The sequence below is a fragment of the Micromesistius poutassou genome (assembly GCF_964030765.1).
Source record: "Micromesistius poutassou genome assembly, chromosome: 20".
Taxonomy (NCBI): Eukaryota; Metazoa; Chordata; class Actinopteri; order Gadiformes; family Gadidae; genus Micromesistius; species Micromesistius poutassou.
Genome location: NC_140290.1, coordinates 878,428 through 894,317, shown reverse-complemented (window position 1 = coordinate 894,317; position 15,890 = coordinate 878,428). Strand labels below are relative to the sequence as shown.

Genomic DNA, 15,890 nt, shown 5'->3' with positions numbered 1-15,890 from the left:
CCTTTGTCGATTCTGCTTTTTCCACACTCATTCCATTCATAGACAAGATAATGCCTATAACTCCTTTAACCCTATGGTCATTTTCTCCCATAAGGCAGTTATGAACGGTTTTCAAGGGCCTGTGATGATTATTGGGAGACTTACTTGGGACCTCCCCTGGCCCCGCCTACTTCCTGTTCTCTTGAATGTCTTTGGGGGTCATTGTAATGAGCTCAGAACACTCTATTTTTGCTCTAGAATCTAGAGTCATGGACAAATTGTTATAAAACACACGTAATAAGATTGTCCCTTCTTAAACAGTTATAGAACGTTTATCCTGTATATACAAAAACATTTTTTAAAAAAAAGACAAAATATAACTATGAAAAAAACAACTGTAAACTGAGTTTGAAAAGAAGTTGAATAGGGATTGAACCAGAAAAACTACTCTAGCTCTGCACAGTATCAGATCTAAAGCTTCTACTAAAACTAATATGCAGAGCTTCAAGGTGTCCTCATAAAACTTGTAATGTAGGTACAGAACCTCATATTCCATTTAACTTGGGTGGCGTGATAAAAACATCAGGACGTAAGTAGTGGTGGTTTGTCATATACTTCACGTTTGCTTCATTTCCATAGGTTAAGATGTCATGGGCAACGCATGCAAACTCATTTTAAATCTGTTTCTATGTAAATTTGGAGCTCACACCTAAAACATTGTGCTTGTGTATGGGTGTGTCTGTAATGGTTAATGGCCAGGAAAGAAATTTATTTTTCCCTTTGCTGCCAATTTCTGAATGAGTCTGTACTCTTCTTTTCCACTATGTACCCCAGTTTGAAGGTTTTTGTCTTTGAGCTCTTCCCAGTAATGTCTCCAGTTTCCATTTTGATCCGCTCCAAATCCAAATACATTCACCTGTGAAGACACGCATTGCCATTATCCTTCTATGTGAATTAAAGGATGTGGCCAGTTGTTCAGCACCCAAGATTAATTGTTGACATTGTCTACGTCCAGATGACAATAGTCATGACTTTTGTTCATTTCAGCCCCTCTTGCAGTATAGGCACGTTCCCAATGTGGGCAGTTGCCGATCAATTGACCTCCTTTGCCATTTTCACCTCCACCCAAATGAGTGTTTAGCAGCTCCCATAGCTTATCCTTGTTTTGACCCTCCCAGGTAAGCACCCACAAACTGCCCTGGCTAGTATAGGTTTCTCCAATAGTGCCCACAAACAAACCAATCCACAAGTTGTGATTCTGTGTCTACTTGCGACTGCACATTCTCAGGGACTGAGTTCGAATTATCAGCGAAGATAGTGGCGGCGTGTGTAATATTTCAGAAATCTGAGTACAGAGCAACATCTCAATAAGTTGCGAGGGTGTAGGAGGCTGTGTTTCAAAATTGCAGACGCATTCTGTGTCTACATGCCACTGTGCATTCTCATGGACTGAGAGAAAGAGACTGAAAGATGAGCAGTTACAATTCTTGAATGTTAAATGTAACTTTTGGATTGAACTTTGGCTTCTTTATTGCTTTGTCCCAAAGTGGGAAAAAATTGACCAGTTGACAGTCTCGTCCTATGTACATTCATACAACGTACATTCTTACTGCATGCCTCCATGAGCATTCACAATGCATGTAAACAAAGAATGGAAACATGTCAATTCGTTCCTTTGTGGCCATTATTGGAGAAACCTACCTCGCCAGGATAGTTGTGTTGGATAAAACACAGATGCAGCTATGGGAACTGCTCAACACTTGTTGTTGGTATATAATGTATGTCAATGGATGCTAACTTCCCAGTTTTGGAACAGGCCTACACCGCAAAACTGGGTTTTGAGATAAAATCACTGTTGATTTACTGGACATAAACAATGTCAACAATGAACCAGGCAGAACTGGGCAGTTAACATATATTATTCAATAAGGAACATTACCTCGTCACAAATGTGTATTGCGAGCATCAGACCCAGAAAGCCAGTGGATGGGTAACTTCCACTATTCTTCAGCCAAACTTCGTAGACGTACTTGATGAATTGAGGATTGAGAATCTTGACCTGCAGGTGAGTGATAATCTCATAGTTAGCCTTACTTAATTACAAGTGATATTCAAACTATTATTTTTAGAAAAAACTTTAATCGCTCTCACCAAATCTTTATTTGCATTGATCTTTCCCTTCACGGGTAGGTATGTGCTGTTAATATACAATTAAATGTCATTACAGATGCAGATGTTTATACAGATATTTTTGGAAAAGATAATTCTGTTCCCTCCACCAAGCTAGTGTTTAGTACCAAGATGGCCACTAGGTCAATAAGGCCCCAAATGGCTTTGGTTTCGAACCACTTACTTGTGTAGAACTGTGTGTTTGTGTGTGTATGTGTGTTACCCCATTAATAATACCCACATACTCACAACCTAATGGAGCCGGTGCTGAAGGCGCTAATCAACCAATGGAGATCCAGCGTTTTAAAAGGGACCAGCATGAGGTGGGTCCTGTTGTCCATCAAATCCACGGCACTCTCAGGGTACATGATGTGAAACGTGGTCTTCTTCCCCACGTGCTGTTCGTAGCCTTTGGTAGGTGCACCGTTCATTCTAAACAGTTGTCATTACGAGAAATTCTTGCATATTCATTCTGTGTGTTCAGCCATGTAACTTGTGTAAACATACAGTGTATTGATTTTTTTAAATTTTTTGTAAATATATTTTATTAGTTTTATATTCAGGGGTTTAAGTAGCTCAAAACTGAGCAGACTGAATCCATTAATCATTTTAAATGGGAGTTTGCTCTGAGCTGCACTGCCCAAAATTGCAAGAATCAATGTAAGAAATAAAATATAACGTGAGGTTATAACTAGAGATATATAAAGGATAATAAAAAGCATACTAAAGGCTGCCAAAGGGCAAAGTTCAACTGGAAGGCAATCATTTTCAAATATGTGTCACGGGGACCAACCTGAAGACAACGTCGCTTAAATCAATGAGGGCCCCATTGTGAGAGGCCTGCAGGTTCCCAGAGTTGCCCACCACGGAACAGCTCCTACAGCGCTGGGACCCCGAGTCCATGAAGCCCTTGTCATCGGGGAAGAGTTTAAACACTTTGTCCACGACTTGTCTGAAGGCGCCCAAGTCGTTTGGGTCGCTCTGTAATCTCTGGTGTACAAAGAAGAAGAAAGAACGATTAATCGTGTTTCAAATTTCAGATCAGGCAGTCTCCTTTGTTATAGAGGCTCTAGGGGGACTGCATAGATTCTGACCCAGAAAGCAGAAACTGCATCTGGGAAAGATACACCTTGTTTCATATTTCCCTTTGTTATTTATTTATTTATTTTACCCAAAGAAACTAATCTGTACAAATATATAAAGCTTTCAGAAGGGGATTTTAAGTGCCAAGTCTGCAGGATTTTGATTTCAAACCTGTAAAGACACTGGCCAAGTTTGTGTTTGGCAATTACAAGCATACAGAAGCCTGCTTCCAGCAATATGATTGGTTGAAGAAAATATGAAGCAAGAGGAAGAAGCAAGTTTTCTGCCATCAGACTTCCAAAATCAATTTTAAGTCTTATTGGTGAGACTATCCTACTAATCAGGTGCCAGATTTTTTCTTGAGCACAAAAATCTAATTTTCTAAGTTATTTAAGCAATAGATCACGATAGGCTGTGGAATGTTCTCATTATACCACAGTCACCGACGGATGGGCAAGGGCGTGTCTGACGTATAGGGAGTAGTCTTTGTGGACTCAGCCTGCAACAGGGGCAAGACTCTCCTTGCGCTCTCCTTGCACCAGGCATTATAAAGCTGGCTTTTTCCTGCGTCTTCCTGCTTGTTGTTGTTATTGCTAAATGGATCCCGTAGTCGCAAGGACAGTGTTGCCCCTGTACATGTACCGCAGCAATCGCCCAATTCTTAAATCCATTCTTAAATCCCCCGCTGGCGGCCGGCTTTTTGACATTTCCACGGCGGGTTGTATCACAAAGACCATTTCATTGGACAGAGTTCAAGTAGTGGCACACTAGTGTATTTGCATAACTGCCATCTGATTGGCTGACGGACATGTCGCTTCCCGAAAAGTTGATCATTTTTCAACTTTTGATGCAGGCCACGGAGCCGACTTGACGGACGGACCCACAATGCATTTCGAGGGCGCCCCATGCAAAGTCTGCATGGGACGCTCCCGAAATCTATTGCGTCCAAAAGTTGAGAAAAGTTTAAAGCGCTGGTTACACTTCTACAACTGCGTAATGCGCTATCCAACTGCGTAACCATGGAGATCCCTCGAGCCCTCATAGTTCTCCGTCGTGGTGCCGGATACGCAATGCAATTTCCCGCCCGATCAGTAGGGGCTGGAAAAGTAATTCTGGAAATGATGTTTTTAGAGGACCAATCGCAGCCCTTGCCGTCTCCGTTGTCGCTTGACGGAGTGACGGACAAAAATATTTCATGCAGCTGGAGACGACAGAGAGGCTCTCCAACAGGCTCTCCTGCAACATAGAGGGCTCTCTATGGTAATATTGGTAACCCACGTACAGCACTTTACGCAGGAGTAAAAAGTAGGCTTAACTTTTCAGGCAGCGACGGATCCGTCACCCAATCAGATCGCGTTATGCAAATATACGCAAGTACACTGTCCAATGAAATCGCCTTTGTTATGCAACCCGGGAACTCACATAGATGCGTCAAAAAGCCCCCATCCGTCGACGGACGTGTACAGTGGACAAGAGGTGGATGCGTCCATTGACGGAGGTAGTGTGCAAGAGGCGTTAAGCCAAATTTTTACTTTTTCCTGCGTAAAGTGCTGTACGTCGGTTACGGAGAGCCTGTCGGAGAGCCTCTCCGTTGTCTCCGGCTGCATGAAATATTTGTGTATATAAAAGTGTCCGTCACTCCGTCAAGCGACAATTGAGATGGCAAGGGCTGCGATTGGTCCTCTAAAAACATCATTTCCGGAATTACATTTCCGGTTTGACTACATACACAACGTAAACACTGGCATTTTTTTTTTTTTTTTTTGCATTGCGTATCCGGCACCACGACGGAGAACTATGAGGGCTCGAGGGGTCTCCGTGGTTATGCAGTTGGATAGCGCATTACGCAGTTGGATAGCGCATTACGCAGTTGTAGAAGTGTAACCAGCGCTTTAAGGCCCATTATTCTACTTCGTTTAAGAATGCTTGATTCTGATTGGCTGGGAGGAGGGCATTAACCCGGCAGGTTGCCCGCTGACTGAGCACAGCGTCATCAAATAGTAGATCAATACGCCACTTGTATTTTTTTTCTATCACAGAAAAGTCAAACATGAGGTCCATTGTAAAAATAAACCTAGTTTAAAAAAGTTTCTAAAATGTGTCGGAAATCTATCGGAGGGTCAGTCGATACATGTTTCGCAAGCGAGATACAATGTAGCAACTACGTTATTAAACTAGTGATCAGATGCAGACTTGTGCGGTTGCTATAGAAACTAATAAGCTACAGCTGAGCTAACGGGGAGCGTACCTATGTTCCCCGGGTCCTATGTTCCCCGGTCGCGACTGTGTTTTTCGTAGGCGGAATCCGGGAAAAGTTCCGCCTCAAGCGCTAGGATTGAACAGACAAACTCACACGCTGACTCCTAAACCTAACCATAACCGTAACCCTCACCCTAACCACAACTGTAACCGTAACCCTCACCCTAACCATAACCATAACCGTAACCCTAATATTCATGATTCTTCCGGATTCCACCTACGAAAAATTTGCTAACGTTATTCACCGTAGTTCTAAAGGGGACTACTTTTTGAGGGAGATGAACTCAAACAGAGTATACATTTATTAAGCATGCAATACGAATAAGAAAAAGCTTATTCTAGTAAGAATTATTAAAGTAATTGAATTGTTTTATTATGTTGGCAAGCAAGAAGTAGAATAAACGGGATAATCACAGTAATCAATCAATAATAAACAGTTTGATATGCCCGGCTAGTGGAAGGTAAGCCGTCCACTAGCCGGGCATATAACTGTTTATTGCCCTGCCTTGAGGTGATTATCCCTTACTTCACACCCTACGGTAAATATGGATATGGACGCCGGATCCGGATCCGGAGGTATGAGGCGGCCTTTAAGGGGCGTTGTCCGTCGTTCGTACAACATTTCCACCCTCTCCATTAATCAACATCTTTTTAGGCTTCAGTGAACTATGCTATTGCTTTTATATATAAATAAACAACAGTTCAAGTTAGGCGCAGAGTGATAAGGAACTCCGTAAACTGAATGGGCGTCATAGCTGTGTGTATACGCTCATTATACAACAGTTAGGAACCAATCAGATTGCTTGATTTAAGCCACCCGTTTTGTAATGTTTATTTGTATCTGGTTATTAATAATTAGAGATCAGTGGAACCAAATGGAATGTTGAATATTGATGGCATTTACCTTCCACCAAAGGAAATCTTTGGCTGAGAGATTGGTTTGTTGAGTGAGAAAGGGGTGGATTGTTTGGTTCAAATGGGCCATGAACCAGTCATCACCCTCTGGGATACACTTGTCACAAGCGCATTTACTGAAATCCTCAGATTGGAAGGGTTGCTGTAATGCAGTCCACCACTCTTCAGAGGAGTTGCTTATAAAAAGCACTAGGAGTCCTGTTACGGACAGCAGCACGACAGCTGTGCCTCTTCTCATGAAGACCACCATACTGGCAATGGGATGGCCGATCCGGAACGAATGAGATCTGGGAATATGAGAATAGTGTGATTATTATTATTATCTCACTGTTGTACTTGAGGTGTTTCATTCTGCTGATTTTGAACAGTTGAAAATCCGAACCGCACAATTGTATATGTTTTGATGAACGCTTCTGCTTTGATCCAGCATTTGAACATTATATTGTATCCCAATATTGCAATCGAAACAATTTGAGTATAGAGTTATGGTTAATACTAGTAAAACTTTTTTTTATCTCTTTACAATAATGGACTCCCGATCAATCCACATTATTATGAGATTTATCATGTAAAAATTAATGTCTAGGATTTCAGACTTCAGCCTGTTTGGACTTTAGTAAACTTAAAAAAAAAAATCTTTACACAAAATATGGGATTGTGCAGCAATGTGTAGCAATGCTTTTATGACAATCATAATTTATGACCATCAGAGATGTTCCAACCCTTGATGTGCAAGTGTACAACATATTAAACCACATCCTTAAATATAACAACAAGCCCACAGTTTAATGTGAAGGTGGATACAGGCCAATCCACTTTCTTTGTTTAGGCTGTTGGCAGCAGTGCTAGTCTAGATAGTAAAGATAAGATGATACGATGATATAAAGTATCATCTTAATGGTGTTGTTTCACTGTTTTTGGTGTCAATGACGACGAAATGACGTTTTGCTGGCAATCCAAAAGAACATTTGATATAGGCATAGCTAGTTAATATCTATGTGTAACCAGTGCATAATACAAAGCATTTAAGTTAGCATTAGGTTTTTATTATTTATATTTATTTAGGTTATATATATATGTATATATATATACATATATATATATATACATATATATATATATATATATATATATATACATATATATACATATGTATATATATATAACTTTTTAATTTTCATCAGTCATCGCATGTGGGTGGACCTATGGTTTGTCTGACAATGAATGTGGTGCTAACGGACATAACAATCCTGCTTTGCGTTTGACAATGAATGTAGGTGCTAACGGACATAACAATCCTGCTTTGCGTTGCTCAATGCTTTTGTGATTATGGCGAGTGAACAGTGCCAAACCTAAGGATAACCAGGAAGAGGCGAAGGAGCAGGCTAACCCTACGCCGCCGTCACAACGTGTGGAGTTTTGTGTGGGACTGATCGGGACTGCAGACGAGAGACCAGCAGCGACGCCACGGCGACTGCATGGAAGTTCCGTCCACCGGCGGCGGTGTCACGGCGACGTACATACGGAAATTCAGACAAAATGTACGTCTGCTCACGAGTTCGTCGCCACAAAGACGCCTGCTAACCTACGTCGCCGTGAGAACGCCTGAGCTAAAACTTAAGAGTTTTGGTCTTTTTGACACACAAAAACTAACGGTTTTTATAAAATGTCATCAACTTATTCATCAACAAGTATTTGGACATATTAATACCAGAAAAAAAATAATTATATATATATATATATATATATAGACTGGGAATCGAACCCCAGTCTCTCGCGTGACAGTCAATTACCTTAACCACAACATTGTCTGGACCATGACCAAAAATAAATAAGTAAATATATATATATATATTTATTTATTTATTTATTTATTTATTTTTGGTCATGGTCCAGACAATGTTGTGGTTAAGGTAATTGACTGTCATATATATATATATATATATATATATATATAAATGCACGTGTCAACACCTTTAATGCAGTACTCAGAAACCTGATGTATAGATTTATGTGTCGGCTTGATGCCTCAGAAAACCAGATAATCAATAGTCTGACCCACATCAACTGTAGTTCCATCAGGTATCAATCTCTGTTCTGGAGACACTGGTACAGTTGTCTCTTTTTAACTTTATAGTCATTCTATTTTTGATATCAGTGGTGTAAATTTCTATTTTTATGTTTTAGCTTTTCTTATTGTCTGTGTTGTGTTGTCTGTTGTTGTGCTGTATTGTGTCTTGTGTTGTGTTCTTTTTGCTATGGACCCAGAGTCTGAAATAATAATAAAGAAATATATATATATTATGGCGACGGCGTACGTATCTCCACACGTGCATTTCACACGATGTTATCCTTCTCCTGGTAATCCTGGCACTGTTCACTCGCCATATGTGATAGGCCAACTGGATGTCCATAGACACGTCAATAGGCCGACACCATGAGCATGTCCAAAAACAAAGGTCATACGTCATGACACGACCAGTCACATTCCTTTCATTTGTCTCCCTTCCCTAAAATATTAGACCCACCAAGACATTTTGTAACTTAAATTGTGTATTAGGCTAAGCCTAGCCTATATTTAGCACATAGTAATGCACACAATATTCTTCGTATCATTATTTTTTACCTAGACCACATTTTGTGGGTTCCTATTTTTGGGACCTATTTGTTTATTTTGAGGGCTGGCGGCTGTGGCTGAAAAAAAAATACATTCTGGATTAAGCACAGACATGCGAAGAATAGCCCTTTGACTTTCTAGGGGTGCTGATTACATCGTGGCATCGGGGAAGCTAGGTGGCAACCAGCAAGCATTCACAGAAAAGGTGACCATCACAGGTTACCGTTTTAAAACAGCTTTAATCTGGGTATTTTGGGTCTTTTGGGGTATTTGGGGCATTTAATTGAATGCTTTATTCTGCCAAAGCTTCCTGTTCACAATGCAGTGTAACAGCAACAATGCAACTACGCATTATTACCGCAGAGTCGTTTAGGCCTATTATAATTAATTGTAATCATCATCAATCATTCGCATGACCGCGGCCCCTTGATGATGATTAATTATTATTGACGCGCGAGAAGATTTGGGGAGTTTTTCTTTCCACTAATGGACCCTTAACCCCGCCAGCCTCTTCGAAATGTCACAATGCGTCAATGAATATTTAAACATTTTGAAATAATAAGAACAAGAACAATACAATACATAGTGGACTACAAATTTCGTGTTGTCTTACCTAGATATTCTGGAAAAATCAAAAATGTTTTCTTTAATTGTGACAAACTGCCAATAGTGTAAGGCTATATAAAAATAAGCGAATATCCTGCGTGTGAGGCCGTGAGTGGAATGAATGGATGAATTGTGTGTGACTCTTATTTGAAGTACGTCTCAGCCACTCCTCCGTTGAGTCACAGGTTCCTTATGCAAAGCCCCAGCAATCGATCTAAGCAATCGGTCTTTTTAAAGTAAATGATGTGTAGGCCTACTGTAAGCTTATGTCTGATAAACATCAGGAAGTGACCCGTGCCCTATCTTGAATAATTATAATCCCGGTAAAGTGTCGCCTACTGTTATACCCATATTGTAAAATACATGTCGAACAAACCTTTTAACGTCACGTCAGGGCGAGACCTGGACAAGACCCATTGCAGACCAATTCCATTTTTGCAGTTTATGATTGATTAAATATCGATATTGTGCCCGTTAAGCACTTTGATTACATATATTCCATATGAACGGATGTTACCACATGGGCAGGTAACAAAAGTAACGAATCCACTCCAACTTATGAAAGACATGGTTGTACCCCCCTTTCCCCCAATCTGAATTATTTATTATTTAATTATGGAATTTAAATGAATTACTTAATATAAGAAAACTTCTCTTTTAAAACAATTCAGACATAAACGCCACCCTTTTTGTTGTGTTTTGTCGACGACCCCTTATATATCCTGCTCAATGGTCTGACCCGTTTGGCATGTTACACTCCAATGGTTTATTAATTTCAGAGCATGAACGGAGCTTCGTTTGTGGGTGTGTGGCTATGTCAAATAGGTACAAGGTACTCATGTCGTAATGGCCCTAAAAGTGATTAATTCAGAGACTTCTAAAAAGGCCGAAATTTTGTGTTACTTTTTCACTAGCTCCGTTGTGTATGATTGTATGATGACCGACGTTGTGTCTGAAACACGCCTGGTCGTGTTGGTACAGGAGTAGCTGCACGCGAACCAACGGGTTCAAGGACAGCTTCTTCCCACAAACGATTGCACTATTGAAGTCTCGACTGTTAACTCTTGTTATTTTCACTGTTATTTTTATTTTTATTGTATTTACTACCTAGTGCCTGTGCATTGCCAGGAGTGAATGCTACTGCATGTTTGTTGTGCTTGACTTAATAAAGAACTTGAACTTGATGTAGGCTTGTTCAGCTGAGACTAATTGCATAGGCCTCAATTAGCACAAGAGACAAACATTACACTACAGACAAAGAAAAAATCAGGTAGTACTAAGTGATGTTAAGACAGGATTGTTACAGTGCTCAATCCATTCATGGCACCTGATGAAACGTAATTTTAATATTCTGCTGTAGCCTATCATTGTTTCAGGCCAGGTATGAATCAGAGTGGCAAATGTTGGTAATGTTATGCATTGGTAATGCATTGGTAATGTTAAATAAGCCATGCCTAAAGGTTCTTATTTACCTAGGTAAACCGTCTATGGCATGGGCATGGGCTGAATGGCAAAGAGGAGAAGAAAGAGAAAAAAGAGAGGAAGCTGTTATGGACTGCTGTTAGCACTACAAATATGTAATGCAATGAGCTACTGCTGTTAGCTTGAAGATCATGTGGTCTTAATAAAGTATATAATTTAATTAACATCATACCCCTCCTGGCATTCCCCTAGGCTGCAGTACAACGAGTCTGATCAGCTTGAGGCTGATCGGACTCTGAGCACCTCGGGCTCAGCGCACGCTCGGTAACAGGCCTTGGGAGCATTGGTGGTGCCAGGGTGTTGCTTGCTGCAGCTAAAGCAACACCAATAATTGGCTTAGCAACACCAAAGCAACAACAAGTTGGCCAAATGTTTTTGTTTTGTTTTGTTTTTTTAAAGAATGAAAGAAAACATGTAATGAAAGAATAAAACTTTGAGTTGATACAATGTCTAACGAGCAATCAAAAACACCTGTATGAATGTCAGCTATTAGCCTACCGGAGTAAAAGAAGAAAATAATACAAATTCAAATGGATACATTTCTCGTCAGATACAAAGTGCCGACGACGGATAGTGGGATGACCACGCCTGAAAACATGGACCCTAACATTGAGGATAGAAACGATTCCGATTTTTTTGAGGGAGAAGAGCAGTCTCCTCTCCTGCTGTCTCACACCGAGCCATCCTTTTAGCAGCAGGTCGAAGCCGACGAACATAGAGCTAGCGCTTCTCCCAGTGAGCCTGCTCCCATCCCGTCTACAAGTAGGCCTAGTACCACCATAACCGACATCGGCCACCAGGGAAGATTCCACCAGGAGAAAACGTATATCCTTAATGGACTGAATTAACATGCTATGGCCGTATGGGCCGAATTTTAATTATGAAAAACCGGCACAGGTTCTAGGATCAGCAATGCACTGAGCGTGGGGCACAACAAATTAGTCAAGGAAAATAGAGAGTATTTGCCTGTCAGGGCATTGCTCAAAGGCAGTGACGGACTGGGATTAAAAAACGGCCCTGGCATTTTCACCCACCAGTGGCCCACACGGGGGCGCACGCACGCACGCGCGTAAATAACACGCACTTTTGTAGCCCCATTGGCGATTAACTCTAATTATAATATGCATAAAGACTGCACCAAAAACATGGATATATCAATGCACAACTCCAAAAAAATAAAGCCTAGAATAGATCTTCAGAGCAGCCACTCCATAATACAAACGTGTCTTAATTAACGTCATGTAGTTAACAAGGTGCGAAGGAGCTTGCTCTTCTCCGCAACCCTGTCTATCACGTCATCAGCATCCAAGTTCATTAGGACCTCTTTCTCTGTCGCCATCAGCATAAAGGCCTCCAAATTATCCTGTGACAATCGTGTCCTTAGGCGATTCTTGATTAATTTAAGAGTGGAAAAACTCCGTTCGCATGCCACTTGAGTAGGCTACATGACAGTGTTAGTAGGAATTTATATGCCAACCATATATTGTTGTAGGCACAGGTGAAGAGGTTTAACTGCTGGAGAAGGAAATTGCAACAGATTACACAATGCAGGTAGCACATTTCTTGCTCACCAGGTTTATTTCTGTAGTAGCCTATCTTCCTCTATCTCCGCGGCATCATCAAATTCCGACGCTCTGACATCTCTCTGTGTACTCGTTTAGAGGAGACTTTCATTGTCAGCCAACAGTAATCTCCTTCTCTCCTTCTGTCGCTGAATTCCTCAATTCATAGTTTAACCTTAGCAGACTCTTATCAGACTCTTATCAGACTCTCTTCTAAGTTTCCCTCTCGAGGGATTAATAAAGTTAATCAATCAATCAATCAATCACTGTTGCACCATCATGTTTACATTTTCCAAGAACCGACCAACAACTCTTTAGAGGACTCTATCTCATCTTAACTTAGGATCGCTATCGTAGGGGAGAGTGGGGTGAGTAGTGCCACTTTTTACCCAAAGTGACTTTAAAGTGAGGCCATGACAGTAATGTCTCCAAATGAAATATGTATGTATATTTCAGGATGTGGTGCATCCCTGGCAACAATAACTTTGGATCTGAAATAAACTGTTTAAGAAATATAGCTTTCAGAAAAAAAGTGGTCTCTCCCTGTAATGCTATATAAAAGCAAGACAAATCCATTAGAAAATGACTAATTTAAGGTTTATTTAAAGTAAATATAGGGTTCCAACCAGGATAATGCTGAACATCCTTTCTTCTACACCAAGAAGAAGACAAGAACAAAAGAAAATGAGAAATAAAACAAGAGAGAACAAAATTAAATTTCAAAATCAGGCCTTAATTGACTGAAAACCACAGATCCGGCCTACTACTTAACATTCCCCTTGTCGATGCTGCAGGGGAATATGAACTTCTCCTCCCTTCTGGCTGTACCACCAAGTTTTTTTGGTGTTGGTAGTTTTCGGAGCACATCACCTCTAGGGATTGTCTTTAAATGTGAAGATGGGCTTTCCATCCACAGACCTCTTACAACTTTGCCTTAGAAATTTTGCACTGATGTCGGCATCATCAACCTTCTCCACCAATCCAACGTAATTATAGGTTGTAGTTTTATCTGCAAAGCTCACAATGACAAAGTCACTGGCAGACAGATCTTTGACCTGTGGCATGGGTTGGCTCCTTGTGTGATGGTACAGGCAGGTCAGCAGCAGCACTGGTGGAGGACTCTTCTGGGTTTGGCCTGTCTGTTACCATTGATGGGGCATAATCTTCATCTGGGAAGATATCCCTGTTCAACGGAAATATGCCCGTTGCTCTGAAACCTGATGTGATGTGTGTGGGTGTCATTGCAGGCATAAATGCTTGCTTAACAAGTTCTGCAACCTCGTAAATCAATACAGTTCGACCAGGATGTGTGTGCATCCAACCATCCGTCACAAAAAAAAAAAAAAGAGAGGCTTAAAAGAACATGCTTATATTCAAGCAGAAAGAGGCTTAAAAGAGGCTTAAAAGAACATGCTTATATTCAAGCAGAAAGAGGCTTAAAAGAGGCTTAAAAGAACATGCTTATATTCAAGCAGAAAGAGGCTTAAAAGAAAAAGAGGGATCCCCCTCCCCTGAGTATCAGCCCACCCCTCCACGTTGGTGAAGTCGGTGAAGGCCTTCACCGGAGCCTTCAGGGTCGAGGGGTCCCCACCCGCAGTGGTGAACAGATGCTGGACGGGTGAGAACAGGGGATACTGAGTGGCACGCCGGGAGGAAGACTGGGTGCGGGAGCACTCCCCCTGCATGTCATTCGACATGGAGGCGGGAGGCGGGGCTGGCATGGTGATGCCCTTAATGGCCGCCGCTTCGCCCGTGATTTCACCGAAGAGATCGGCCATCCGGCGCGGCTTCTCCCTCGGGACGACCGTGGAGGTGGAAGCCCCAGAGCGGGAAAACCCTGACACAGAGTCGGCGAAGATGTCATCCGAACGGTCGTCATCGACCTCGATGTTGTCGTCGTCTTCGTCCTCGATGTCCGGCCTTGAATAAATCGATGGTGTCGGAGAGCCCCACCGAGGGAGAGAAGTAAAGGTGCCTGGAGAGGAGCCCCTCTTCAGGCAACGCGCGGCAAGCGGCGCAGGAGGCCGGGGTTGCCATGGCAGCCGTAGCGTGTTCCACGCCGAGGCAGCGGAAACACGCCAGGTGCTGGTGAAAAGGGCCCAGCTCCGGGAAAAGCGCCCTGAAACGGCCCTGAAAAGGGCAGTTTTCCTGCCGCCCCGCCCGTGCCACTGCCACAAGGTGATATCTCGTTCTTGCTAGTCGTTCTTGCTAGTCGTTCTTCCTCAGGTGTTGATCAATCAAAGCTGAAAGAAAAGGGAGGACGAGCGGCGGTGTGCGCCACGTTGATTGGTGCATAGTTGAATTCAGTGCACGCGAGCACTCCCACGGGACAAGCCCACAAGGCGAGGCCTAGACGGCGTAGCCGACATGAAATAGAACCTGCGAGCAAGACTAATGGAAGCTTTGTTTCGTGTCTCTTGTCTGTTAAACAATAGCTGGGTTAAAACTCCTCAAATGCAACACATTATACTTTGTAGAGTAGGCATGTTAATAGGGTCATGAGTGTAATTGTTTCGGTCAGAAGAAGAGAAATTGGTAGTTTTGTAAATGTATGTTTCATCGTGATCGTGACCATGAAGCTACATGCTAATGTGGTTGGGCTAGTGGGTTCTTGTGGGCGTTGCGCTGACATTGGGTTCATGAAGTGAAACGTGAGTTTCACCTTGGCATGGTTTAGCTGCTGGTTAGTTTATCCAAAACGTGGGTTTGTGATATGTGTTAAACCATCTGTAAAATGAAAGAGTTTAATATATTATTTCAAGGGTTTGTAGGGGGGTTGTATTAAATGGAGTTCCTACCTTTAAATATAATTTGATATAAATCGACATTTCAAGAAATACTACAAAGTAGCCATAGGCATTTACTTATTTTTGATATGTGTATACTGATTGCTATATATATTTGGAAATAGCAAAAGGGACAAAGATGGATTGTTGGATTGTTTGATTTCATGTAGTCATAACGTGGAGTTACATATTTCAAAAGTTTATGTCAGTCGTCATGTGTCATTTCAATGTTAGAAGTTATAAGAATAAAGTCAAAGTCAGGATTTAAATAAATGTCCTGATGCAGAGCAAGACTAATGGAAGCTTTGTTTCATGTCTCTTGTTTGTTAAACATTAGACCACAGGATTTGTGCCAACATACCCGCTTGGCTACCCCTAGGTCAAAGCGGCAACAGGTGCTTTGGTGTTGATTGCATTTGTTCACTATTTTGA

General features: G+C 41.7%; 1 protein-coding gene across 1 annotated transcript; it reads right to left on the bottom strand.

The window, feature by feature from the left end:
- Window positions 1–727: 727 nt before the first annotated feature.
- On the bottom strand, window positions 728–6,655 carry LOC311364994 (CMP-N-acetylneuraminate-beta-galactosamide-alpha-2,3-sialyltransferase 1-like; the record flags this gene model as incomplete). Its single annotated transcript, XM_084484514.1, has 6 exons — window positions 728–895; window positions 1,919–2,038; window positions 2,131–2,176; window positions 2,398–2,580; window positions 2,942–3,138; window positions 6,395–6,655. The coding sequence occupies 6 exons, from the start codon at window positions 6,653–6,655 to the stop codon at window positions 728–730; spliced, it is 975 nt and encodes a 324-aa protein (XP_084340640.1).
- Window positions 6,656–15,890: the final 9,235 nt, after the last annotated feature.